This window comes from Telmatherina bonti (genome assembly GCF_933228915.1).
Source record: "Telmatherina bonti genome assembly, chromosome: 14".
Taxonomy (NCBI): Eukaryota; Metazoa; Chordata; class Actinopteri; order Atheriniformes; family Telmatherinidae; genus Telmatherina; species Telmatherina bonti.
Window position 1 is genome coordinate 38,583,980 of NC_136612.1, and position 26,123 is coordinate 38,610,102.

At 43.2% G+C, this 26,123-nt stretch overlaps 1 protein-coding gene across 1 annotated transcript in view; it reads left to right on the forward strand.

Annotated features, from left to right (window-relative positions):
- LOC306765495 (rho GTPase-activating protein 27-like) overlaps window positions 1-26,123 on the forward strand; it is a 134,586-nt gene that overhangs the window by 65,950 nt on the left and 42,513 nt on the right. The window contains exons 2-3 of the mRNA XM_079252973.1: window positions 3,962-4,079; window positions 4,358-5,310. Of these exons, the coding sequence (XP_079109099.1) occupies window positions 4,049-4,079; window positions 4,358-5,310 (984 nt within the window). The 5' untranslated portion in view covers window positions 3,962-4,048. The remainder of the gene's footprint in view (window positions 1-3,961; window positions 4,080-4,357; window positions 5,311-26,123) is intronic.

Here is a 26,123-nt window from a genome sequence, read left to right on the forward strand (position 1 = left end):
TAAAACAGACGTTCTAGTAAAACAGACGTTCCAGTAAAAGAGACGTTCCAGTAAAAGAGACATTCCAGTGAAGGAGATATTCCAATGGAAGAGACATTCCAGTAAAAACAGACATTCCAATGAAAGAGACATTCCGGTAAAAGAGACATTCTAGTAAAACAGACGTTCTAGTAAAAAAGATGTTCTAGTAAAACAAACGTTCCAGTGAAAGAGACGTTCCAGTGAAAGAGACGTTCCAGTAAAACAGACGTTCCAGCAAGACAGACGTCCCAGTAAAAGAGACGTTCTAGTAAAAGAGACGTTCTAGTAAAAGAGACGTTCCAGCAAAACAGACGTCCCAGTAAAACAGACGTCCCAGTGAAAGAGACGTTCTAGTAAAAGAGACGTTCTAGTAAAAGAGACGTTCCAGCAAAACAGACGTTCCAGCAAAACAGACGTCCCAGTAAAAGAGACGTTCTAGTAAAAGAGACGTTCCAGTAAAACAGACGTTCTTGTAAAAGAGACAATCTTGTAAAAGAGACATTCTTGTAAAAGAGACATTCCAGTCAAAAAGATGTATTAGTAAAAGAGACGTTCTAGTAAAAGAGACGTTCTAGTAAATAAGACATTCCAGTGAAAAAGACGTTCTAGTAAAAGAGATGTTCTAGCAAAACAGACGTTCCATTAAAAAAGACGTTCCAGTAAAAGAGACGTTCCAGTGAAAGAGACGTTCTAGTAAAACAGAAGTTCCAGTGAAAGAGATGTTCTAGTAAAAGAGATGTTCTAGTAAAACAGACGTTCCAGCAAAACAGACGTCCCAGTAAAAGAGACGTTCTAGTATACGTTTCAGTAAAAGAGACGTTCTTGTAAAAGAGACATTCCAGTGAAAGAGACATTCCAGTATAAACAGACGTTTCAGTAAAAGAGACGTTCTTGTAAAACAGACGTTCCAGTAAAACAGATGTTCCAGTAAAAGAGACGTTCTAGTAAAAGAGATGTTCTAATAAAACAGACGTTCCAGTAAAACAGACGTCCCAGTAAAAGAGACATTCCAATGAAAGAGACATTCCAGTAAAAAAGACGTTCCAGGAAAAGAAACGTTCTAGTAAAACAGACGTTCCAGTAAAAAAGACGTTCCAGTAAAAGAGACGTTCCAGTGAAAGAGACATTCCAGTGAAAGAGACGTTCTAGTAAAACAGACGTTCCAGTAAAAGAGACATTCTTGTAAAAGAGACTTTCCAGTAAAAAAGACGTTCTAGTAAAACAGACTTTCTAGTAAAAAAGATGTTCTAGTAAAACAAACGTTCCAGTGAAAGAGATGTTCCAGTGAAAGAGACGTTCCAGTAAAACAGACGTCCCAGTAAAAGAGACGTTCCAGTGAAAGAGACATTCCAATGAAAGAGACATTCCAGTAAAAGAGACGTTCTAGTATAAGAGACGTTCTAGTAAAAGAAATGTTCTAGTAAAACAGACGTTCCAGCAAAACAGACGTCCCAGTCAAAGAGACGTTCTAGTATACGTTTCAGTGAAAGAGATGTTCTTGTAAAAGAGACGTTCCAGTGAAAGAGACATTCCAGTATAAACAGACGTTTCAGTAAAAGAGACGTTCTTGTAAAACAGACGTTCCAGTAAAACAGATGTTCCAGTAAAAGAGACGTTCTAGTAAAAGAGATGTTCTAATAAAACAGACGTTCCAGTAAAACAGACGTCCCAGTAAAAGAGACATTCCAATGAAAGAGACATTCCAGTAAAAAAGACGTTCCAGGAAAAGAGACGTTCTAGTGAAAAAGACCTTCTAGTAAAAGAGACGTTCCAGTGAAAGAGACGTTCTAGTAAAACAGACGTTCCAGTGAAAGAGACGTTCCAGTGAAAGAGACGTTCTAGTAAAACAGACGTTCCAGTGAAAGAGACGTTCCAGTGAAAGAGACGTTCTTGTAAAACAGACGTTCCAGTGAAAGAGACGTTCCAGTGAAAGAGATCTTCTAGTAAAAGAGAAGTTCCAATAAAAAAGACGTTCTAGTAAAAAAGACCTTCTAGCAAAACAGACGTTCCAGTAAAAGAGACATTCCAGTGAAAGAGACGTTCCAGTAAAAGAGACATTCCAGTGAAGGAGACGTTCCAGTAAAAGAGACATTCCAGTGAAAGAGACGTTCCAGTAAAAGAGACATTCCAGTGAAGGAGACGTTCCAGTAAAAGAGACATTCCAGTGAAGGAGACGTTCCAGTAAAAGAGACATTCTCGTAAAAGAGACATTCCAGTAAAAACGACGTTCTAGTAAAACAGACGTTCTAAGTAAAAAAGATGTTCTAGTCAAAGAGACATTCCAGTGAAAGAGATGTTCCAGTAAAAAAGTCAGTTAGTAAGTCAGTGACTGTAGTTAAGGAGATGTTCTGGTGAAAGAAATGTTCCTGTAAAGGAAACTGTCGATGAAAGGAGGTGTTTGAGGACAGGATACTTTTTCGTAAAGTTGACATTCTATTAAAGGAGACGTTACAGTCAGGAAGACATTCTGTTAAATGATATGTTTTAAGAAAGGTGACGTTTTCGTAAATAACACGTTTTTGTAAAATAGAAGGAGACATTCTAGTGAAAGACGTTCTAATAAAGGAGACGTTCTAGTGAAAGAGACGTTCGCATTACAGTAGAGGCGTCTGCTGGACGTCCCTGATCTGATGTATTGATCATGTCATCACTGTGTTTGTACTCTCCGAACGCTGCCTGTATTGTTCCTGGACAAAGACAGGAAACACACACAGACGAGGGTGTGATGTTACAAGGGGGTGTGGTTTCTGTAGGAGTGTGGGCGGGGTGTTTAGCAGACAGGAAGTAGAGAGTTTCCCTCTGTCAACAGCTGGTCTGAGATCAGCCTCCTGCCATTGTTCTTTCAGACAGAGTGCTTGGCTCAGATGTTTCTTGGCTTCACCACAACCCTCTGAGTTACCTCTACCAGTCTCTACTGCCATGGCAACCATCTTTGGTCTGCCTTTTGGGAAAGTTATCTGCTGTTTCAGGCTGGTGGAGTATATCTAGTCCGATCTGGACTGTCCGGAGCTAAGTGAACTCTGCTCTGGTCCTGAGAACAGTCCTGACCCAGATTCCTGAGTAAGAATCCTGGCGAGACCATGGCGGAAGAATGGGGGGACCATGGCAGGACCATGGCAGGACCATGGCAGGACCGCGGTTTTTGGAAGGGTTACCACAGTGAATCATTGCTTGGGTAATTTTGCACATTTTATGCCGGATGCCCTTCCTGACGTAACCCTCTGCATTTATCCGGGCTGGGGACCAGCCCACAGAGAACAAGCCTCCTCGGGCCTGGGAGCAAGACTCGAACCACCGACCATCAGGCTACATGAAAAGCGGTTCTACCACCCGAGTCAGTGCTCCCTTATAGAACAGATGCAGTAACACCATTAAATTATTTGGTGGAACTATAATGGAAGATGTTCAGGAGTATGTTACTATATCTATCTATCTGTCTGTTTATCCGTCTGTTCATCTATCTGTCTGTCTGTGATGAAGACTATGCTTTCTGAAGATGAAGATGTGTTGTTGTTGAGCTGAAACAAACAGACTTGTTCCGACATGAACATGAATCCATTCCTGACATTCCTGGAGCGTTCCGTGTTCCAGCAGCTGCTGCTTCAGTTATTGCAGGAATCAGCAGCAAATGCTTGGTCTTCTTTTCGGGTGTCTCCTTTTCTTCTTCATTTTTCAGGTTTGATCTGTGAGTGGAAAACAGAAAAGATGCTAAAGTTAAAAGCAGAGAAGATGTCTTTTAGTTGGATTTGATTGATGGAGGTCAGTCCAGCTTTACGACCACAGAGGGAAGACTGTACAGGTCTGGTACAGGTCTGGAGTGTCTGGTTAAAAACGAAACAAAATCAGAGAAAGACTCCAAATGACCACAATACAGTCCACATCTGGATTCTAGATCTAGAGTCCAGATCAGGTCTGAAAGGGTGATGTCTTTTCTTTTTAGGAGACTGAAAATCACAGCTGACCTTTGACCCCTCATCTTCAGAGTCATCTATTTGAGGGGGCAGGACCTGTGGACCAGAGGGTCAGCATGGCCGCAAATTCTTCCTTGATAAGCAGAGGTGAGTTGGTTCCCTAGCTCAGGCTGGTTCCTGAACCTTCAGTTCAGCAAAGATAAATCCTGTTCCACCAAAGTTACATGCAAACCTTGTGATTTTTCCAGCCTTGGTGAAACTTGAAGCAGGACTTCAACAGAATTTCAGAAAATATGAGAAGTGAAGTTGTTTGAGAGGTTCTGATCCAGTCTCAGAATGAACCCTTCAACTTTCTGAGCCCTGCAAGTTTTGTTGTGACCTGGTTCATGTTCAGGCTGCAATAACATTTGAACCTGCTCTTTCAGGTCTGGGTCTGGTCCTGGTGGAGTTTGAGTACGAGTATAAAGGTAGGGATGGGGAGCTGGTCTCCATCAAACCCAATGAGCGCTATGTCCTCCTAGCTAAGACCAATGACCACTGGTGGCAGGTCAGAAACGACTGCAGTTCCAAGTCCTTTTACATTCCGGCCAAGTATGTCAAAGAGCTGCCTGAAAACATCCCATCCCCTCTGGACTTTGCTGAGCCACCCAGTCCTGAACCAGTGACACATCCTGTTGTGACTCCTGTCCCTGTTCCTGTTCCCGTCCTTATCCCAAAGCCTCTGGAGGAGCCCAGAACCAAACCAGCTGATGAGATGATGATCCGTCTCAGAACTGATGCTTCCAACAGGTATCACAAAAATGAGAACCGTATGTCCACATTTGGAGTCCCATTGGACATACAGGACAAAGCTGCTCAGGTGGTCCCACCATCTAAATACTCCAGCAGCCTTCCTGCTAGTCCCGCAGAGGCCAGGTCCACAGGGTCCAGCAGCGCTAAGAACATGGGTGACGATGGACAGAAGGCCCCTCTGGAGGATCACAGGGAATCTGGGAAAGCCAGAGTTCCCAGCTTCAGTCCAGCAGATCCCCAATCCACACCCCGACTCCAGACTCAGCCTATTCCAGTGGAGATGCCAGTGGTTCCCCCACACAACAACTCCCACAACACGTCCTTATCATCTGAGGATAACCATGACAACCAGGACATCCCAATAAACCCTGAGAATGAGGAGGAAATAGTTGAGGAGGAGATGAGCATTGATGAGAGCAGTGAAGAAGAGAATTTACCAAGGGAGGAAAACTCAAACCACATCTATGAGTCCATCCAGGACCTGAACCTGGACCTGGAGGCTCTGGTTGGAGAAAAACAGTGTCCAGGATCAGCACCTGAAATGGGACTTCCTCTACCTGCTCCGCCTCCTCCAACCACCACAAAGGTAAGACCCCTGAAAAACTTCAAGTATATAAAAAAAACAATCAGTCAGGTCTGTTATGGTTCTATAAGAGGTCTGCATCAGGTCTGTTATGGTTCTATAAGGGGTCTGCATCAGGTCTGTTACGGTTCTATGAGGGGTCTGCATCAGGTCTGTTATGGTTCTATAAGGGGTCTGCATCAGGTCTGTTACGGTTCTATAAGAGGTCTGCATCAGGTCTGTTATGGTTCTATAAGAGGTCTGCATCAGGTCTGTTATGGTTCTATAAGAGGTCTGCATCAGGTCTGTTATGATTCTATAAGGGGTCTGCATCAGGTCTGTTATGGTTCTATAAGACGTCTGCATCAGGTCTGTTATGGTTCTATAAGACGTCTGCATCAGGTCTGTTATGGTTCTATAAGAGGTCTGCATCAGGTCTGTTATGGTTCTATAAGGGGTCTGCATCAGGTCTGTTACGGTTCTATGAGGGGTCTGCATCAGGTCTGTTATGGTTCTATAAGGGGTCTGCATCAGGTCTGTTACGGTTCTATAAGAGGTCTGCATCAGGTCTGTTATGGTTCTATAAGAGGTCTGCATCAGGTCTGTTATGGTTCTATAAAAGGTCTGCATCAGGTCTGTTATGGTTCTATAAGGGGTCTGCATCAGGTCTGTTATGGTTCTATAAGAGGTCTGCATCAGGTCTGTTATGGTTCTAAAAGACGTCTGCATCAGGTCTGTTATGGTTCTATAAGAGGTCTGCATCAGGTCTGTTATGGTTCTATAAGACGTCTGCATCAGGTCTGTTATGGTTCTATAAGACGTCTGCATCAGGTCTGTTATGGTTCTATAAGACGTCTGCATCAGGTCTGTTATGGTTCTATAAGACGTCTGCATCAGGTCTGTTATGGTTCTATAAGAGGTCTGCATCAGGTCTGTTATGGTTCTATAAGACGTCTGCATCAGGTCTGTTATGGTTCTATAAGAGGTCTGCATCAGGTCTGTTATGGATCTATAAGACGTCTGCATCAGGTCTGTTATGGTTCTATAAGACGTCTGCATCAGGTCTGTTATGGTTCTATAAGACGTCTGCATCAGGTCTGTTATGGTTCTATAAGAGGTCTGCATCAGGTCTGTTATGGTTCTATAAGGGGTCTGCATCAGGTCTGTTATGGTTCTATAAGAGGTCTGCATCAGGTCTGTTATGGTTCTATAAGAGGTCTGCATCAGGTCTGTTATGGTTCTATAAGAGGTCTGCATCAGGTCTGTTATGGTTCTATAAGACGTCTGCATCAGGTCTGTTATGGTTCTATAAGACGTCTGCATCAGGTCTGTTATGGTTCTATAAGACGTCTGCATCAGGTCTGTTATGGTTCTATAAGAGGTCTGCATCAGGTCTGTTATGGTTCTATAAGAGGTCTGCATCAGGTCTGTTATGGTTCTATAAGAGGTCTGAATCAGGTCTGTTATGGTTCTATAAGAGGTCTGCATCAGGTCTGTTATGGTTCTATAAGAGGTCTGAATCAGGTCTGTTATGGTTCTATAAGAGGTCTGCATCAGGTCTGTTATGGTTCTATAAGAGGTCTGAATCAGGTCTGTTATGGTTCTATAAGAGGTCTGCATCAGGTCTGTTATGGTTCTATAAGATGTCTGCATCAGGTCTGTTATGGTTCTATAAGGGGTCTGCATCAGGTCTGTTATGGTTCTATAAGACGTCTGCATCAGGTCTGTTATGGTTCTATAAGACGTCTGCATCAGGTCTGTTATGGTTCTATAAGAGGTCTGCATCAGGTCTGTTATGGTTCTATAAGAGGTCTGCATCAGGTCTGTTATGGTTCTATAGGAGGTCTGCATCAGGTCTGTTATGGTTCTATAAGGGGTCTGCATCAGGTCTGTTATGGTTCTATAAGAGGTCTGCATCAGGTCTGTTATGGTTCTATAAGAGGTCTGCATCAGGTCTGTTATGGTTCTATAAGAGGTCTGCATCAGGTCTGTTATGGTTCTATAAGAGGTCTGCATCAGGTCTGTTATGGTTCTATAAGGGGTCTGCATCAGGTCTGTTATGGTTCTATAAGAGGTCTGCTTTAGGTCTGTTACGGTTTTATAAGAGGTCTGCATCAGGTTTGTTATGGTTTTATAAGAGGTCTGCATCAGGTCTGTTATGGTTCTATAAGAGGTCTGCATCAGGTCTGTTATGGTTCTATAAGAGGTCTGCATCAGGTCTGTTATGGTTCTAAAAGAGGTCTGCATCAGGTCTTTTATGGTTCTATAAGAGGTCTGCATCAGGTCTGTTATGGTTCTATAAGAGGTCTGCATCAGGTCTGTTATGGTTCTATAAGATGTCTGCATCAGGTCTGTTATGGTTCTATAAGAGGTCTGCATCAGGTCTGTTATGGTTCTATAAGAGGTCTGCATCAGGTCTGTTATGGTTCTATAAGAGGTCTGCATCAGGTCTGTTATGGTTCTATAAGACGTCTGCATCAGGTCTGTTATGGTTCTATAAGAGGTCTGCATCAGGTTTGTTATGGTTTTATAAGAGGTCTGCATCGGGTCTGTTATGGTTCTATAAGAGGTCTGCATCAGGTTTGTTATGGTTCTATAAGAGGTCTGCATCAGGTCTGTTATGGTTCTATAGGAGGTCTGCATCAGGTCTGTTATGGTTCTATAAGAGGTCTGCATCAGGTCTGTTATGGTTCTATAAGAGGTCTGCATCAGGTCTGTTATGGTTCTATAAGAGGTCTGCATCAGGTCTGTTATGGTTCTATAAGAGGTCTGCATCAGGTCTGTTATGGTTCTATAAGAGGTCTGCATCAGGTCTGTTATGGTTCTATAAGGGGTCTGCATCAGGTCTGTTATGGTTCTATAAGAGGTCTGCATCAGGTCTGTTATGGTTCTATAAGAGGTCTGCTTTAGGTCTGTTACGGTTTTATAAGAGGTCTGCATCAGGTTTGTTATGGTTTTATAAGAGGTCTGCATCAGGTCTGTTATGGTTCTATAAGAGGTCTGCATCAGGTCTGTTATGGTTCTATAAGAGGTCTGCATCAGGTCTGTTATGGTTCTAAAAGAGGTCTGCATCAGGTCTTTTATGGTTCTATAAGAGGTCTGCATCAGGTCTGTTATGGTTCTATAAGAGGTCTGCATCAGGTCTGTTATGGTTCTAAAAGAGGTCTGCATCAGGTCTTTTATGGTTCTATAAGATGTCTGCATCAGGTCTGTTACGGTTCTATAAGAGGTCTGCATCAGGTCTGTTATGGTTCTATAAGACGTCTGCATCAGGTCTGTTATGGTTCCATAAGAGGTCTGCTTTAGGTCTGTTACGGTTTTATAAGAGGTCTGCATCAGGTTTGTTATGGTTTTATAAGAGGTCTGCATCAGGTCTGTTATGGTTCTATAAGAGGTCTGCATCAGGTCTGTTATGGTTCTATAAGAGGTCTGCATCAGGTCTGTTATGGTTCTAAAAGAGGTCTGCATCAGGTCTTTTATGGTTCTATAAGAGGTCTGCATCAGGTCTGTTATGGTTCTATAAGAGGTCTGCATCAGGTCTGTTATGGTTCTATAAGATGTCTGCATCAGGTCTGTTATGGTTCTATAAGAGGTCTGCATCAGGTCTGTTATGGTTCTATAAGAGGTCTGCATCAGGTCTGTTATGGTTCTATAAGAGGTCTGCATCAGGTCTGTTATGGTTCTATAAGACGTCTGCATCAGGTCTGTTATGGTTCTATAAGAGGTCTGCATCAGGTTTGTTATGGTTTTATAAGAGGTCTGCATCGGGTCTGTTATGGTTCTATAAGAGGTCTGCATCAGGTTTGTTATGGTTCTATAAGACGTCTGCCTCAGGTCTGTTATGGTTCTATAAGAGGTCTGCATCAGGTCTGTTATGGTTCTATAAGAGGTCTGCATCAGGTCTGTTACGGTTCTATAAGGGGTCTGCATCAGGTCTGTTATGGTTCTATAAGGGGTCTGCATCAGGTCTGTTACGGTTCTATAAGAGGTCTGCATCAGGTCTGTTATGGTTCCATAAGACGTTTCCATCAGGTCTGTTATGGTTCTATAAGAGGTCTGCATCAGGTCTGTTATGGTTCTATAAGACGTCTGCATCGGGTCGGTTATGGTTCTATAAGAGGTCTGCATCAGGTCTGTTATGGTTCTATAAGACGTTTCCATCAGGTCTGTTATGGTTCTATAAGAGGTCTGCATCAGGTCTGTTATGGTTCTATAAGACGTCTGCATCGGGTCTGTTATGGTTCTATAAGAGGTCTGCATCAGGTCTGTTATGGTTCTATAAGGGGTCTGCATCAGGTCTGTTATGGTTCTATAAGGGGTCTGCATCAGGTCTGTTATGGTTCTATAAGGGGTCTGCATCAGGTTTGTCATGGTTCTATAAGACGTCTGCATCAGGTCTGTTATGGTTCTATAAGATGTCTGCATCAAGTCTGTTATGGTTCTATAAGGGGTCTGCATCAGGTCTGTTATGGTTCTATAAAGGGTCTGCATCAGGTCTGTTAGGGTTCTATAAGGGGTCTGCATCAGGTCTGTTATGGTTCTATAAGAGGTCTGCATCAGGTCTGTTACGGTTCTATAAGGGGTTTGCGTCAGGTCTGTTATGGTTCTATAAGACGTCTGCATCAGGTCTGTTATGGTTCTATAAGAGGTCTGCATCAGATCTGTTATGGTTCTATAAGAGGTCTGCATCAGGTCTGTTATGGTTCTATAAGAGGTCTGAATCAGGTCTGTTATGGTTCTATAAGAGGTCTGCATCAGGTCTGTTATGGTTCTATAAGGGGTCTGCATCAGGTCTGTTATGGTTCTATAAGGGGTCTGCATCAGGTCTGTTATGGTTCTATAAGAGGTCTGCTTTAGGTCTGTTACGATTCTATAAGAGGTCTGCATCAGGTTTGTTATGGTTTTATAAGAGGTCTGCATCAGGTCTGTTATGGTTCTATAAGAGGTCTGCATCAGGTCTGTTATGGTTCTATAAGAGGTCTGCATCAGGTCTGTTATGGTTCTATAAGAGGTCTGCATCAGGTCTTTTATGGTTCTATAAGAGGTCTGCATCAGGTCTGTTATGGTTCTATAAGAGGTCTGCATCAGGTCCGTTATGGTTCTATAAGAGGTCTGCATCAGGTTTGTTATGGTTTTATAAGAGGTCTGCATCGGGTCTGTTATGGTTCTATAAGAGGTCTGCATCAGGTTTGTTATGGTTCTATAAGAGGTCTGCATCAGGTCTGTTATGGTTCTATAAGACGTCTGCATCGGGTCGGTTATGGTTCTATAAGAGGTCTGCATCAGGTCTGTTATGGTTCTATAAGACGTCTGCATCAGGTCTGTTACGGTTCTATAAGAGGTCTGTCTCAGGTCTGTTATGGTTCTATAAGACGTCTGCATCGGGTCTGTTATATTTCTATAAGAGGTCTGCATCAGGTCTGTTATGGTTCTATAAGGGGTCTGCATCAGGTCTGTTATGGTTCTATAAGGGGTCTGCATCAGGTCTGTTATGGTTCTATAAGGGGTCTGCATCAGGTTTGTCATGGTTCTATAAGACGTCTGCATCAGGTCTGTTATGGTTCTATAAGATGTCTGCATCAAGTCTGTTATGGTTCTATAAGAGGTCTGCATCAGGTCTGTTATGGTTCTATAAGAGGTCTGCATCAGGTCTGTTACGGTTCTATAAGGGGTCTGCATCAAGTCTGTTATGGTTCTATAAGGGGTCTGCATCAGGTCTGTTATGGTTCTATAAGACGTCTGCATCAGGTCTGTTATGGTTCTATAAGAGGTCTGCATCAGGTCTGTTACGGTTCTATAAGGGGTTTGCATCAGGTCTGTTATGGTTCTATAAGGGGTCTGCATCAGGTCTGTTATGGTTCTATAAGGGGTCTGCATCAGGTCTGTTACGGTTCTATAAGAGGTCTGCATCAGGTCTTTTATGGTTCTATAAGAGGTCTGCATCAGGTCTGTTATGGTTCTATAAGAGGTCTGCATCAGGTCCGTTATGGTTCTATAAGAGGTCTGCATCAGGTTTGTTATGGTTTTATAAGAGGTCTGCATCGGGTCTGTTATTGTTCTATAAGAGGTCTGCATCAGGTCTTTTATGGTTCTATAAGACGTCTGCATCAGGTCTGTTATGGTTCTATAAGTGGTCTGCATCAGGTCTGTTATGGTTCTATAAGAGGTCTGCATCAGGTCTGTTACGGTTCTATAAGGGGTCTGCATCAGGTCTGTTATGGTTCTATAAGGGGTCTGCATCAGGTCTGTTACGGTTCTATAAGACGTCTGCATCAGGTCTGTTACGGTTCTATAAGGGGTCTGCATCAGGTCTGTTATGGTTCTATAAGAGGTCTGCATCAGGTCTATTACGGTTCTATAAGACGTCTGCATCAGGTCTGTTATGGTTCTATAAGAGGTCTGCATCAGGTCTGTTATGGTTCTATAAGAGGTCTGCATCAGGTCTGTTATGGTTCTATAAGAGGTCTGCATCAGGTCTGTTATGGTTCTATAAGAGGTCTGCATCAGGTCTGTTATGGTTCTATAAGACGTTTCCATCAGGTCTGTTATGGTTCTATAAGACGTTTCCATCAGGTCTGTTATGGTTCTATAAGAGGTCTGCATCAGGTCTGTTATGGTTCTATAAGACGTCTGCATCGGGTCGGTTATGGTTCTATAAGAGGTCTGCATCAGGTCTGTTATGGTTCTATAAGACGTCTGCATCAGGTCTGTTATGGTTCTATAAGACGTCTGCATCAGGTCTGTTATGGTTCTATAAGAGGTCTGTCTCAGGTCTGTTATATTTCTATAAGAGGTCTGCATCAGGTCTGTTATGGTTCTATAAGGGGTCTGCATCAGGTCTGTTATGGTTCTATAAGGGGTCTGCATCAGGTCTGTTATGGTTCTATAAGGGGTCTGCATCAGGTTTGTCATGGTTCTATAAGAGGTCTGCATCAGGTCTGTTATGGTTCTATAAGATGTCTGCATCAAGTCTGTTATGGTTCTATAAGGGGTCTGCATCAGGTCTGTTATGGTTCTATAAGACGTCTGCATCAGGTCTGTTATGGTTCTATAAGAGGTCTGCATCAGGTCTGTTACGGTTCTATAAGGGGTTTGCATCAGGTCTGTTATGGTTCTATAAGGGGTCTGCATCAGGTCTGTTATGGTTCTATAAGGGGTCTGCATCAGGTCTGTTACGGTTCTATAAGAGGTCTGCATCAGGTCCGTTATGGTTCTATAAGACGTCTGCATCAGGTCTGTTATGGTTCTATAAGAGGTCTGCATCAGGTCTGTTATGGTTCTATAAGAGGTCTGCATCAGGTCTGTTATGGTTCTATAAGACGTCTGCATCGGTTCTGTTATGGTTCTATAAGACATCTGCATCGGTTCTGTTATGGTTCTATAAGACGTCTGCATCAGGTCTGTTACGGTTCTATAAGACATCTGCATCAGGTCTGTTATGGTTCTATCAGAGGTCTGCATCAGGTCAGTTATGGTTCTATAAGAGGTCTGCATCGGTTCTGTTATGGTTCTATAAGACGTCTGCATCAGGTCTGTTACGGTTCTATAAGACTTCTGCATCAGGTCTGTTATGGTTCTATAAGAGGTCTGCATCAGGTCTGTTATGGTTCTATGAGAGGTCTACATCAGGTCTGTTACGGTTCTATAAGGGGTCTGCATCAGGTCTGTTACGGTTCTATAAGACTTCTGCATCAGGTCTGTTATGGTTCTATAAGATGTCTGCATCAGGTCTGTTATGGTTCAATAAGGGGTCTGCATCAGGTCTGTTATGGTTCTATAAGAGGTCTGAATCAGGTCTGTTATGGTTCTATAAGAGGTCTGCATCAGGTCTTTTATGGTTCTATAAGAGGTCTGCATCAGGTCTGTTAGGGTTCTATCAGAGGTCTGCATCAGGTCTGTTAGGGTTCTATAAGGGGTCTGCATCAGGTCTGTTATGGTTCTATAAGGGGTCTGCATCAGGTCTGTTATGGTTCTATAAGAGGTCTGCATCAGGTCCGTTATGGTTCTATAAGAGGTCTGCATCAGGTTTGTTATGGTTCTATAAGGGGTCTGCATCAGGTCTGTTATGGTTCTATAAGACGTCTGCATCGGGTCTGTTATGGTTCTATAAGAGGTCTGCATCAGGTTTGTTATGGTTCTATAAGAGGTCTGCATCAGGTCTGTTATGGTTCTATAAGGGGTCTGCATCAGGTCTGTTATGGTTCTATAAGACGTCTGCATCAGGTCTGTTATGGTTCTATAAGGGGTCTGCATCAGGTCTGTTATGGTTCTATAAGACGTTTGCATCAGGTCTGTTATGGTTCTATAAGGGGTAGGCATCAGGTCTGTTACGGTTCTATAAGACGTCTGCATCAGGTCTGTTATGGTTCTATAAGACGTCTGCATCAGGTCTGTTATGGTTTTATAAGACGTCTACATCAGGTCTGTTATGGTTCTATAAGAGGTCTGCATCAGGTCTGTTATGGTTCTATCAGAGGTCTGCATCAGGTCAGTTATGGTTCTATAAGAGGTCTGCATCAGGTCTGTTATGGTTCTATAAGAGGTCTGCATCAGGTCTGTTATGGTTCTATAAGAGGTCTGCATCAGGTCTGTTATGGTTCTATCAGAGGTCTGCATCAGGTCAGTTATGGTTCTATAAGAGGTCTGCATCAGGTCTGTTATGGTTCTATAAGACGTCTGCATCAGGTCTGTTATGGTTCTATCAGAGGTCTGCATCAGGTCAGTTATGGTTCTATAAGAGGTCTGCATCAGGTCTGTTATGGTTCTATAAGAGGTCTGCATCAGGTCTGTTATGGTTCTATAAGAGGTCTGCATCAGGTCTGTTATGGTTCTATCAGAGGTCTGCATCAGGTCAGTTATGGTCTATAAGAGGTCTGCATCAGGTCTGTTATGGTTCTATAAGACGTCTGCATCAGGTCTGTTATGGTTCTATAAGAGGTCTGCATCAGGTCTGTTATGGTTCTATAAGGGGTCTGCATCAGGTCTGTTATGGTTCTATAAGGGGTCTGCATCAGGTCCGTTATGGTCATATAAGGGGTCTGCATCAGGTCTGTTATGGTTCTATAAGAGGTCTGCATCAGGTCTGTTATGGTTCTATAAGAGGTCTGCATCAGGTCTGTTATGGTTCTATAAGAGGTCTGCATCAGGTCTGTTATGGTTCTATAAGGGGTAGGCATCAGGTCTGTTACGGTTCTATAAGACGTCTGCATCAGGTCTGTTATGGTTCTATAAGACGTCTGCATCAGGTCTGTTATGGTTCTATCAGAGGTCTGCATCAGGTCAGTTATGGTTCTATAAGAGGTCTGCATCAGGTCTGTTATGGTTCTATAAGAGGTCTGCATCAGGTCTGTTATGGTTCTATAAGACGTCTGCATCAGGTCTGTTATGGTTCTATAAGGGGTCTGCATCAGGTCTGTTATGGTTCTATAAGGGGTCTGCATCAGGTCCGTTATGGTTTTATAAGAGGTCTGCATCAGGTCTGTTATGGTTCTATAAGAGGTCTGCATCAGGTCTGTTATGGTTCTATAAGACGTCTGCATCAGGTCTGTTATGGTTCTATAAGGGGTCTGCATCAGGTCTGTTATGGTTCTATAAGGGGTCTGCATCAGGTCCGTTATGGTCCTGTAAGGGGTCTGCATCAGGTCTGTTATGGTTCTATAAGAGGTCTGCATCAGGTCTGTTATGGTTCTATAAGAGGTCTGCATCAGGTTTGTTATGGTTCTATAAGAGGTCTGCATCAGGTCTGTTATGGTTCTATAAGAGGTCTGCATCAGGTCTGTTATGGTTCTATAAGGGGTCTGCATCAGGTCCGTTATGGTCCTATAAGGGGTCTGCATCAGGTCTGTTATGGTTCTATAAGAGGTCTGCATCAGGTCTGTTATGGTTCTATAAGGGGTCTGCATCAGGTCCGTTATGGTCCTGTAAGGGGTCTGCATCAGGTCTGTTTATGGTCCTATAAGACGTCTGCATCAGGTCTGTTTATGGTTCCATAAGAGGTCTGCATCAGGTCTGTTATGGTTCTATAAGATGTCTGCATCAGGTCTGTTATGGTTCTATAAGAGGTCTGCATCAGGTCTGTTTATGGGTGGTACTGGAGCAGGTTTAATGGTGGTACTGGAGCAGATTTATGGTTGGTACTGGAGCAGGTTTATGGGTGGTACTGGAGCAGGTTTAATGGTGGTACTGGAGCTGGTTTAATGGTGGTACTGGAGCAGGTTTAAAGGTGGTACTGGAGCAGGTTTAATGGTGGTACTGGAGCAGGTTTATGGTTGGTACTGGAGCAGGTTTATGGGTGGTACTGGAGCAGGTTTAATGGTGGTACTGGAGCAGGTTTATGGTTGGTACTGGAGCTGGTTTATGGGTGGTACTGGAGCAGGTTTAATGGTGGTACTGAAGCAGGTTTAATGGTGGTACTGGAGCTGGTTTAATGGTGGTACTGGAGCAGGTTTAAAGGTGGTACTTGAGCAGGTTTATAGTTGGTGCTGGAGCAGTTTTAATGGTGGTACTGGAGCAGGTTTAATGGTGGTACTGGACCTGGTTTAATTGTGGTACTGGACCTGGTTTAATGGTGGTACTGGAGCTGGTTTTAGTCTAGTTCAGGCTCTGGTCGTGGTGTCAAAGCAGGATGTGATGAGCTCAGCAGGAAGCCGTGATGTCACGGTCTGCAGGATATTTTCAGGGTCGGACAGGAAACTAATATAGGATGGTGCTGCGTCGATCCCTGCAGGTCAGATCAGGAACTGCCCCAGTAACCTGAGAGGCAGCATGTGTACTGGCCTGACTGGTTTTGACTGAAGCACAAACCATTTTTTCAGATTTAAACAAGACAAAACTTTTTACCACGAGGGGTCGATGTGTCAGGCTCCAGTTAGGCTCCAGTTCTGATTCAATTCTTATCCAATTAGAAAAAAGTTCTTCTCCTCTGACAGATTAAACATTTCCGTCACGCTGAAAGAGATCTGTTCTGCAGGGTGGAAAATGGTCTGACACCACCCAGTTTCTCACTAAAAACCAGATCAGAAAGGCTTTTCGGATGAATACAGACCTGGTCAGACTGGTTTGACAGTGAGAGGAGGCTCGGGGATCAAACTATGAGGTGGGGCCACAAGCTGCATGATAACAGGGGGTCGGTGCCATAAATTTATATGGAGTAGTACATGCAGAGTCATGGGGGTGGGACTTAAAGTTACTGTGGAAATTTGCAGCCTGACAGCTTCTTTTGCCTGGAACAGAACCAGAACCTGAAATGGAGGACAGACATCAGTCCCACTTAGACCAGCGGAGATGCGTTCTGGTTATATCTACAGGTCGTGATTCAATTCAATTCAACTTTATTTATATAGCGTCAAATCACGGCAATGCCATCTCAAGTCGCTTTACAGACAGAGAGGAAAACATAATGAAAGCCAATTCATAACAGCCTATATAAGGAAACCAACAGATTGAGTTGAGTCCAACTCAATCTCCCATCCTGAGCAAGCACACTGGCGACAGTGGGAAGGAAAAAACTCCCTTTTAACAGGAAGGAAACCTCCGGCAGAACCCGGCTCAGGACAGGCAGCCATCTGCCTCTGCTGTGTGGGGGGAAGAGGACAGAAAGACAACAGACAACAGGAACTGCTACTCCCGGCCAGGGAGACCTGCTGAGACAGGAGACATACATGTTAATGATGCAACACTGTTATGGGGGGGGGTAAAAGAAAGAGATAAAGAGAAAGAAGCTCAGTGTATCAGGAAATGTCCCTCAGCAGTCTAAACCTATAGCAGCACAACTAAGGGATGCTAACCATCCCTAGCTATAGGACTTATCAAAAAGATAAGTCTTCAGCCTAGTCTTAAAGGTGGGGAGGGTGTCTGCTTCCCTAACACTAACTGGGAGCTTATTCCATAAGAGAGGGGCCTGATAACCTCCTGCTCGGCTCTTTGAGACTCTAGGAACCACAAGTAAGCCTGCAGTCTGCGAACGAAGTACTCTACTTGGTATATAAGGAACTATGAGGTCTTTGATATATAGTGGTGCCTGGTTGTGGAGGGCTTTATATGTAAGGAGAAGGATTTTAAATTCTATTCTAGATTCAACAGGCAGCCAATGAAGAGAGGCTAAAACTGGAGAAATATGATCTCTCATGCTGGTTCTGGTCAGGACTCTGGCTGCAGAATTCTGGATCAGCTGAAGGCTTTTCAGGGCATATTTAGGACAGCCCAGTAATAGAGAGTTACAGTAATCTAGTCTCGAAGTAACAAAAGCATGAACCAGTTTTTCTGCATCACTCCGAGACAGAATGTCCCTAATTTTGGCTATATTACGTAAATGAAAGAAGGCTGTTTTAGTAACCTGCTTAATATGTGGACCAAAGGACAGGTCAGGGTCAAATATTACTCCAAGGTTTCTCACTGTAGCACTGGAAGCTAAAGTAATGCCATCCAGGTTCATTACAAAACCGGAAAAATTAGCTCTGAGTTTTTCAGATCCAACGAGAATTACTTCAGTCTTATCTGAGTTTAAGAGGAGAAAATTTCTAGACATCCAAGTCTTTATGTCTATGAGACAATTTTGTAGCCTATCGGGCTGATTTGTTTCATCTGGTTTAAAGGATAAGTATATCTGAGTATCATCTGCATAACAATGAAAGTTTATTCCATGCTGTCTAATAATTTTGCCTAAAGGGAGCATATATAGCGTGAAGAGTATTGGTCCAAGTACAGAACCTTGAGGAACTCCATGACTTACTGTAGTTTGGGAGGAGGACTTGTCATTTACATGAACGAACTGAAGTCTATCAGATAAATATGATTTAAACCAGCTTAACGCTGTACCTGTAATTCCAATCACCTGTTCTAGTCTTTGTAACAGAATGTTATGATCGACTGTATCAAATGCAGCACTAAGATCAAGCAAGATAAGTACGGACACAAGTCCTTTGTCTGAGGCCATAAGAAGGTCATTAGTAACTTTCACCAATGCCGTCTCAGTGCTATGATGAGCTCTAAATCCTGACTGAAACTCTTCAAATAAATTATTTCTGCTTAGGTGGGCATGTAGCTGAGCTGAAACTATTTTCTCCAGAATTTTGGACATAAACGGGAGATTAGATATAGGTCTATAATTTCTCTGGATCCAGAGATTGCTTTTTAAGTAAAGGCTTGTGTAGCATATTATCATTAACGTTAACCTGGGATCCAATGTTGGAGCGACAGTGGGTGTTTTAATTATTTATTGGCTGTGTCCTTAGACAAGAGGACAATCTTGGGGCACCACCCAGCCCTAAATTTGTTATATTGTCAGGCAGGGAATACCGTAATATGACAATGATATTTATCTAATAAGAGATAACCATCAGTCTCAAAATACGCTTACTGTAAGTTCTCGTCAGAGGGAACAAATCACTTCCTTAAAGATCGATCACGCTACCACGACTTCTTAAAGTATAACACACTTTATTAAAAACCACACCAGTTAAAATCATCAGGCACAAATGAAATTAATAATGTAAACCAGAAAAAGCTTCAGCAAACATCAAATACTGAATTAGCCAAGATGAGAGAGAGATAGAGAGAGAGTGACAGAGAGAGTGTGGAAGGTCGAGCCGAGCCAACAACAAAAATGTAAAATAAAATTATTAAAGGTAAAGTTATGTAAGCAGCTTACATAACTTACACAACTAGGAAAGTTGGAAAGATGGCAAGTCTAATGAAATTAACTAATTATGTCAGGGTAGACTATCAGGCGGATACCGGGGGAATGGATTTAAAAAGGGCAGCTTCTGCTGAGACACCAGCTGGATCGGAGACAGTGGAATAATGGGTCGGCCTTACTTCAGCGCCTTGGTGGTCGAGAACCCGAACATTGGGTCCAGTGGGCAAGAATTCAGTGGTCGTCCTGATACTTGTCCAAAGGGGACCTCCACAGAAGTCAGGAGCTCGCCTGGAACCGCCTGGTTCGACGTCTGAAACTGAACCCAACTCCGATTAGAATCCACGGGTCACTGGTGCCGGCAAAGTCCTGGGATCAGCTGGAGCAGTAACGTTCGGGTCGTCCGTGCGTTACTGGTCACAGTCTTTGTGGGCCGGAGAGCAGCTTCGATGGTGTGTCAGAAGCAAAAAATTGTTCAGCCGGAATTGGACGAGTTTTCTGGTGTTAAGCAGTTGAGCAAGCTTACTGTAATAAAAACGAACACGACGCCAGACGGACAAAAACATGACAAAAGCAAACATCAAACGAAAACAAAAAGAAAAAACAAGAGAGAAACAAAAGAAAATGAGAGAAAAAAAAACGAGAGGAAAAAAACAAGAGCAGAAAAAAGACAAAAAAAGATAAGAGCAGAGAGTGAGTTTCGGGAAGACCTGTAGTTAAATTTGCCGGCGCTCTGGGGCGGACTTTAGATTATCCAATCAGAGCGCAGGGGTCAGGACATGGGGTCTGAAAGTTTGGTCAAAATACTAAGTTCTTGGGGAATTAAATTTAACATTTTTCCAACCTCAAAACATGTTTAAATAGTTAGCTGGCGTAGCTTCATTAATACTAACATAATCCTCTTGCTGTAACCAGGTTTCCGTAAGACAGAATAAATCAATGTGGTGATCACCTATCAAGTCATTGACTAATAAAGACTTATTTGGGAGGGATCTAATATTCAGTAGGCCACACTTTATTGTCTTATTTTCAGATTTTATCAGATCCATTGTTTTTATTTTTATGAGGTTTTCACGATTAACCCCAGAAGTGTTTTTGTGTTGTTTAATTCTTACTGCTGGGGAGTTGTATAAGGTCGGAATGGGGTTTTGGGTGGGCGGCGGCAGGTGGGAAGCTGCAGAAAAGTGTGTAGGACTACAATTCTGCCTCCTGGTCCCAACCCTGAGTTGTCAATTTAGCTGACTAATAAAAGAGTCCATATTGCTAGATAAGAGAGCGGCTCCATCCAACGTGGGATGGATGCCATCTCTCCTAATAAGACCAGGCTTTCCCCAAAAAGCGCTCCAATTATCTATAAAACCCACGTTGTTATCGGGACACCACCTAGACAACCAGCGGTTGAAGGATGACATGCGGCTAAACATGTCATCGCTGATTAAATTTGGCAAGGGACCAGAGAAAACTACGGAGTCCGACATGCTCTTGGCAAAGTTACACACCGAAGCAACATTAATTTTAGTGACCTCCGATTGGCGTAACCGGGTGTCGTTACCGCCGACGTGAATTACAATCTTACGGTATTTACGTTTAGCCTTAGCCAGCAGTTTCAAATACGATTCGACATGGCCTGCTCTGGCCCCAGGAATGCATTTGACTATGGTCCCCGGTGTCTCTAGAGCCACGTTTCTGACTATGGAACTACCTATAATCAGGGTTTCTGCCTCAGCGGGTGTGTCGCCGAGCGGGGGAAATCTGTTAGAAACGTGAACAGGTCGGTGGTGGCCAGTGGGTTTTGGTTTGGGGCTACGCTTCCGCCTGACCGTCGTCCAGCCCGCCTCGGCTCCCGGCTGCGCGGGAACTGCTGAGGGACGGCTAGGTGGGATAGCTGCCCTGGCTGGTAGCTCCGCACTGGCTAACGGGGGCTTGCTAACTAACTGCTTCCCTAACTGAGTGCGGAGCTGGGCTTCTAACTCGCAGAGCCTCGCCTCCAAGGCTGCCAAGCTGCTACACTTAATACACCTACCGTTATCACTAAAGGAGGCGGAGGAGTAGCTAAACATCAGACACACCGAGCAAGAAAAGGCAGGGGACCGGGGTGTGGGAAGAGAGCTAGCAGCCATGCTAAAACCGAGTGCTTGAGCTGTTTAAGTCAGTAAACAGAAAGCCAAAGATCCCAAAAATGAATGCAATATATAGAACAGTGGCTTGGGAAGATATTGTGCGCTAAAGTGAGTGGTTGGTTAGCGATAGATAGAAGTTAGGAAGAGGTTAAAAGAGCCAACGGCTCGTAGCAATCCGCAGTGACACGCTGGGCAAACAGGAAATGACTCCAGCTCCAGCGGCTCCAGAGTTACTCCAAGCACAGAAACAGCTTTCTGGATCAGTTTGTTGATTCTCTTCAAGTCTCTGGTTCTGATGCTACTACCCCAGCAGATGCTGCAAAGCTGACTGCACTCTCCACAACAGACTTATAGAAGATATGCAACATCTTGGTGCAGACGTTAAACCATCTCAGCTTCCTTAAGAAGTCCAGTCTGCTCTGACCTTTCTTGTAGATGTAGTCAGTGTTGCATTTCCAGTCCAGTTTGTTGTCCAGCTGAACTCCAAGATACTTGTATTCCTCCACCACCTCCACCTCCTCTCCCAGGATGGAAACAGTGCTTTGTTTATTCTTCTTCCTCCTGAAGTCAACAATCATCTCTTTTGTTTTGCTGCTATTTAATATGAGATGATTGTCACCGCACCATTTAACAAACTGACTGACCAGTTCTCTGTACTCTGCTTCTTGTCCATCCCTGATACACCCCACAACTGCAGAGTCATCAGAGTATTTCTGCAGATGACAGGACTCAGAGTTGTACTGGAAGTCTGAGGTGTACAGAGTGAAGAGGAATGGCCAGAGTACAGTTCCTTGTGGTGCACCAGTGCTGCTGACCTCCATCTCAGACACACAACCTTTCAGTCTCACAAACTGGGGTCTGTTTGTGAGGTAGTCATAGATCCAGGTGGTTGTGGAGGTATCCACCTGGAATTTATGGAGCTTCTCACATAACAAAGCAGGCTGAATGGTATTAAAAGCACTGAGAAATGAAAGAACATGACCCTCAGAGTGCTGCCTGAATGGTCCAGATGAGAGTGTGCTCTCTGGAGCAGGTATATGATGGCACCTTCAACCCCAAGTCCATTACGATATGCAAACTGGAATGGGTCCTGAAAGGTGTTTACTTGCTTGTTGAGGTGAGCCAGTAAGAGTCTCTCCAGGACTTTCATGATGTGAGATGTCAGGGCAACTGGTCTGTAGTCACTTGGTTCAGCTGGTTGTGTTTTTTTAGGCACTGGAACAAGGCAGGAGGTTTTCCACAGCACTGGGACTCTATTTTGTCTCAGACTGGTGTTGAAAAGGTGCTGGAGAATTGGACATAGTTGTTTTGAGTAGGTCTTGAGAACTCTGGGACTGACACCATCTGGACCTGCAGCCTTGTTCTGGTTCAGTTTCTCAAGTTGCTTCTTAACCTGATTGCAGGAGACAAACAAGGTGGAGGTCTCAGGATGTCCTGATGTGGAGGGAGATGAAGCTGTGTTCTGGTCCATGACTGAGCTGCAGGGTGACAGATTGGAGGCGTGACAGGAAAGCAGTGGGCTTATGGAGGGTGTGTGGTCTGTTGGGCTGGAGGTAGGGGGTGAACTGAACCTGGTGAAGAATATGTTCAGCTCATTAGCTCTGTCCAGACCTCCATCAGGCTGGTCCCCCTTTAACTTGAAGCCGGTGATCTTCTTCATTCCAGACCACACATCCCTCAGGTTATTCTGCTGGAGCTGACTTTCTAACTTCTTCCTGTAGTCCTCCTTGCACTTCTTAGTTTGTGTTTTAAGTTGTTTTTGTGTTGCCCTCAATAACTCCCTGTCTCCATCCCTGAAGGCTTTCTTTTTGATGTTCAGCAGCTTTTTCAGCTCACTGGTGATCCAGGGTTTGTTATTGGGGAAGCACCTCACTGTTCTTGTTGGGACGATGCTGTCCACACAGAAGTTTATGTAATCTGTCACACACTCAGTCATGGCGTTGATGTCGTCTCCATGAGGTTCACAGAGGACGTTCCAGTCTGTAGCCTCAAAGCCTCCTCTAAGAGCATCTTCAGCTTCAGCAGACCAGATTTTGATAGTCTTTGTGATGACTGGTTGCTGCTGAACGATGGGCTTGTAGGTGGAGGTGAGAAGAACCAGATTATGGTCAGATCTTCCTAAAGGAGGCAGGGCAGAACAACTGGATCCATTATTCATATTTGCATAAAATAAGTCCAACATCTTATTTTCTCTGGTGGAGCAGCTGACAAACTGCTGGAATGTTGGTAGAGTTGCAGAGAGGGAGACGTTGTTGAAGTCTCCGGGGAAGATTCACCATGAATGAGTTTGGATGCTGTGTTTGTAGCCGAGCAACGACGGAGCTGATGACGTCACAGGCTGTGTCTGGTGCGGTACCAGGTATTATATAAACCGCTACCAGAATAACACAGGTAAACTCTCTGGGTAAATAATATGGACGGAAGCTCACAGCTAACAGTTCCATGTCCCTTGTGCATATCTTCTCCTTGACAGTAACATGTCCAGGATGACACCAACGCTGGTTAACCAGCACTGCAATTCCACCACCCTTTAGCTTTCCGCTGTGTTGTCTACTGCGGTCTGCACGGACCGTTTTAAAGCCCGGTACAGACACATTACAGTCAGGGATGTGTTCATGCAGCCATGTCTCGGTGAAGCACATAATACTGCACTCTCTGTATTCTTTCTGAGACCTTGTTAGTATCTCGAGCTCGTCCGTTTTGTTAGCTAGCGATCTCACATTACCCATGAAGACGGTCGGGAGAAATGGTTTAAATCTCCATCGCTTTCTCCTCTGTCTCACTCCCACTCTGCATCCTCTTCTCTTTCTTTTCAACTCCATCAGGATTTGATGTGTTGTTTCGCTGATAATCCTGATTTGGGAGAGGTTAATCAGTTGATCCCGATTGTAAACAAGTCTTTAGTTGCCATGAAGACTCATCATAACAAGTCTTGAAAGAGCAAAAAATATGCAGAAAAATCTTCCTTGCAGCACACCCTCCGAACCGGCATGAAATCCTCAGAAAAAAATACCTAATTTGAGGTAATATCTATGTGAGAAGACTTTGTACTTTTTTAAAAAAAAATCAAGATAGCAAGTCAGAGCTACTACAATCTGCTGCAAACAGAATGGAATAACATGTTACACATATTGAGATCATTCATTAAGTGAGATCTGATTGAGGTTCAGAACTTAAAATCCTGATTGTTGATGAAATTAAAAGTCTCTTTTGTTCAAAGTCAACATGTAGACTGTTCTTTTATTGGCTGACTCTCTCTCTCTCTCTCTCTCTCTTTAGGACACTATGTCACTCTTACCTAACTCGCCCATCTACTCTAACGTGTCCTTTCTAAAGAAAACCCAGATCTCTGTTTCCGGCTTTCTTTCCCCCCCTCCATCAGACCCCGCCCACTCACCATCTGATCACAGCCTCTCATCAAGCTCCTCCTCCAACATGATAAGCCCCGCCTTCCCTCTCAGCCCACTGGATGGATGGCAGGTGAGAGAAGGTCCAGTAGAGGTTTTCATCACATTAAAAATGAAATGGCGTCTGGAGACGTAGTGAGAGCAGATATCCGACTGCACATAAAACAATCCTGACCGTCAGATCCAAACTCATGATCCTGTTATCACTCAAATAAGTGGGCGGAGCCACATTGGTCAGTACGATTCAGTATAGAACCAGTATCCAGTCATTGCATTTAATATTCAGATGAAATGATAAAACATGCATGACTGTGCATGGGACAAATGGTTTGACAGGTCTCTGGTTAATGTCCGTCTCTCTGTCCTCTTCCTGCTACTGATACTCACAGCAGTGATGAAAGTTTGATCAGGAGTAATCTGAACCCGACTGGCTGAGGTCCACTAGGGATCAGGTGACCAGTTCCATGATTCTGAAGAACACATGATGCTTCACTGCTTTGCTAAAAGGCACTTCAAGAAGATTAATTATTCATTTTATATATTATATCATTTCATATCATATCATATCATATATCATATCATATCATATATCATATCATAATCATATATCATATCATATATCATTTCATATCATAATCATGTATATATACATATGTATGTATATATATATATATATATATATATATATATATATATATATATATATATATATATATGTATATATATCATATAATTTCATATCATATCATTCATTTTCCGAACCGCTTATTCCAATTCAGGGTCGCGGGGAAGCTGGAGCCTATCCCAGCTGGCTTTGGGCGACAGGCAGGGTACACCCTGGACAGCTCGCCAGTCCATCGCAGGGCCACACAGAGAGACGAACAACCACTCACGCTCACACTCACTCCTAGGGGCAATTTAGAGTGACCAATTAACCTAACATGCATGTATTTGGATGGTGGGAGGAAGCTGGAGTACCTGGAGAGAACCCACGCATACACGGGGAGAACATGCAAACTCCACACAGAAAGGCCACTGACCAAACCAGCCAAGGATCGAACCAGTGACCTTCTTGCTGTGAGGCCACAGTGCTAACCACTGCGCCACCGTGCAGCCTCATATCATTTCATATCATATCATATCATATCATTTCATATCATAATCGTATCGTATCGTTTCGTATCGTATCGTATCGTATCATATATCATGTCATATATCCTATCATATCATATCATATATCATTTCATTTCATAATCATATCATATCATTTCATTTCATTTCATAATCATATCATATCATATCATATCATATCATATCATATCATATCATTTCATATCATATCATATCATATCATATCATATCATATCATTTCATATCATAATCATATCATATCATATCATATCATATCATATCATATCATATCATATCATCATTTCATATCATATCATATCATATCATTTCATATCATATCATATCATATCATATCATATCATATCATATCATATCATTTCATTTCATTTCATAATCATATCATATCATATCATATCATATCATTTCATATCATAATCGTATTGTATCGTATCGTATCGTATCGTATCATATATCATATCATATATCCTATCATATCATATCATATCATATATCATTTCATTTCATAATCATATCATATCATTTCAT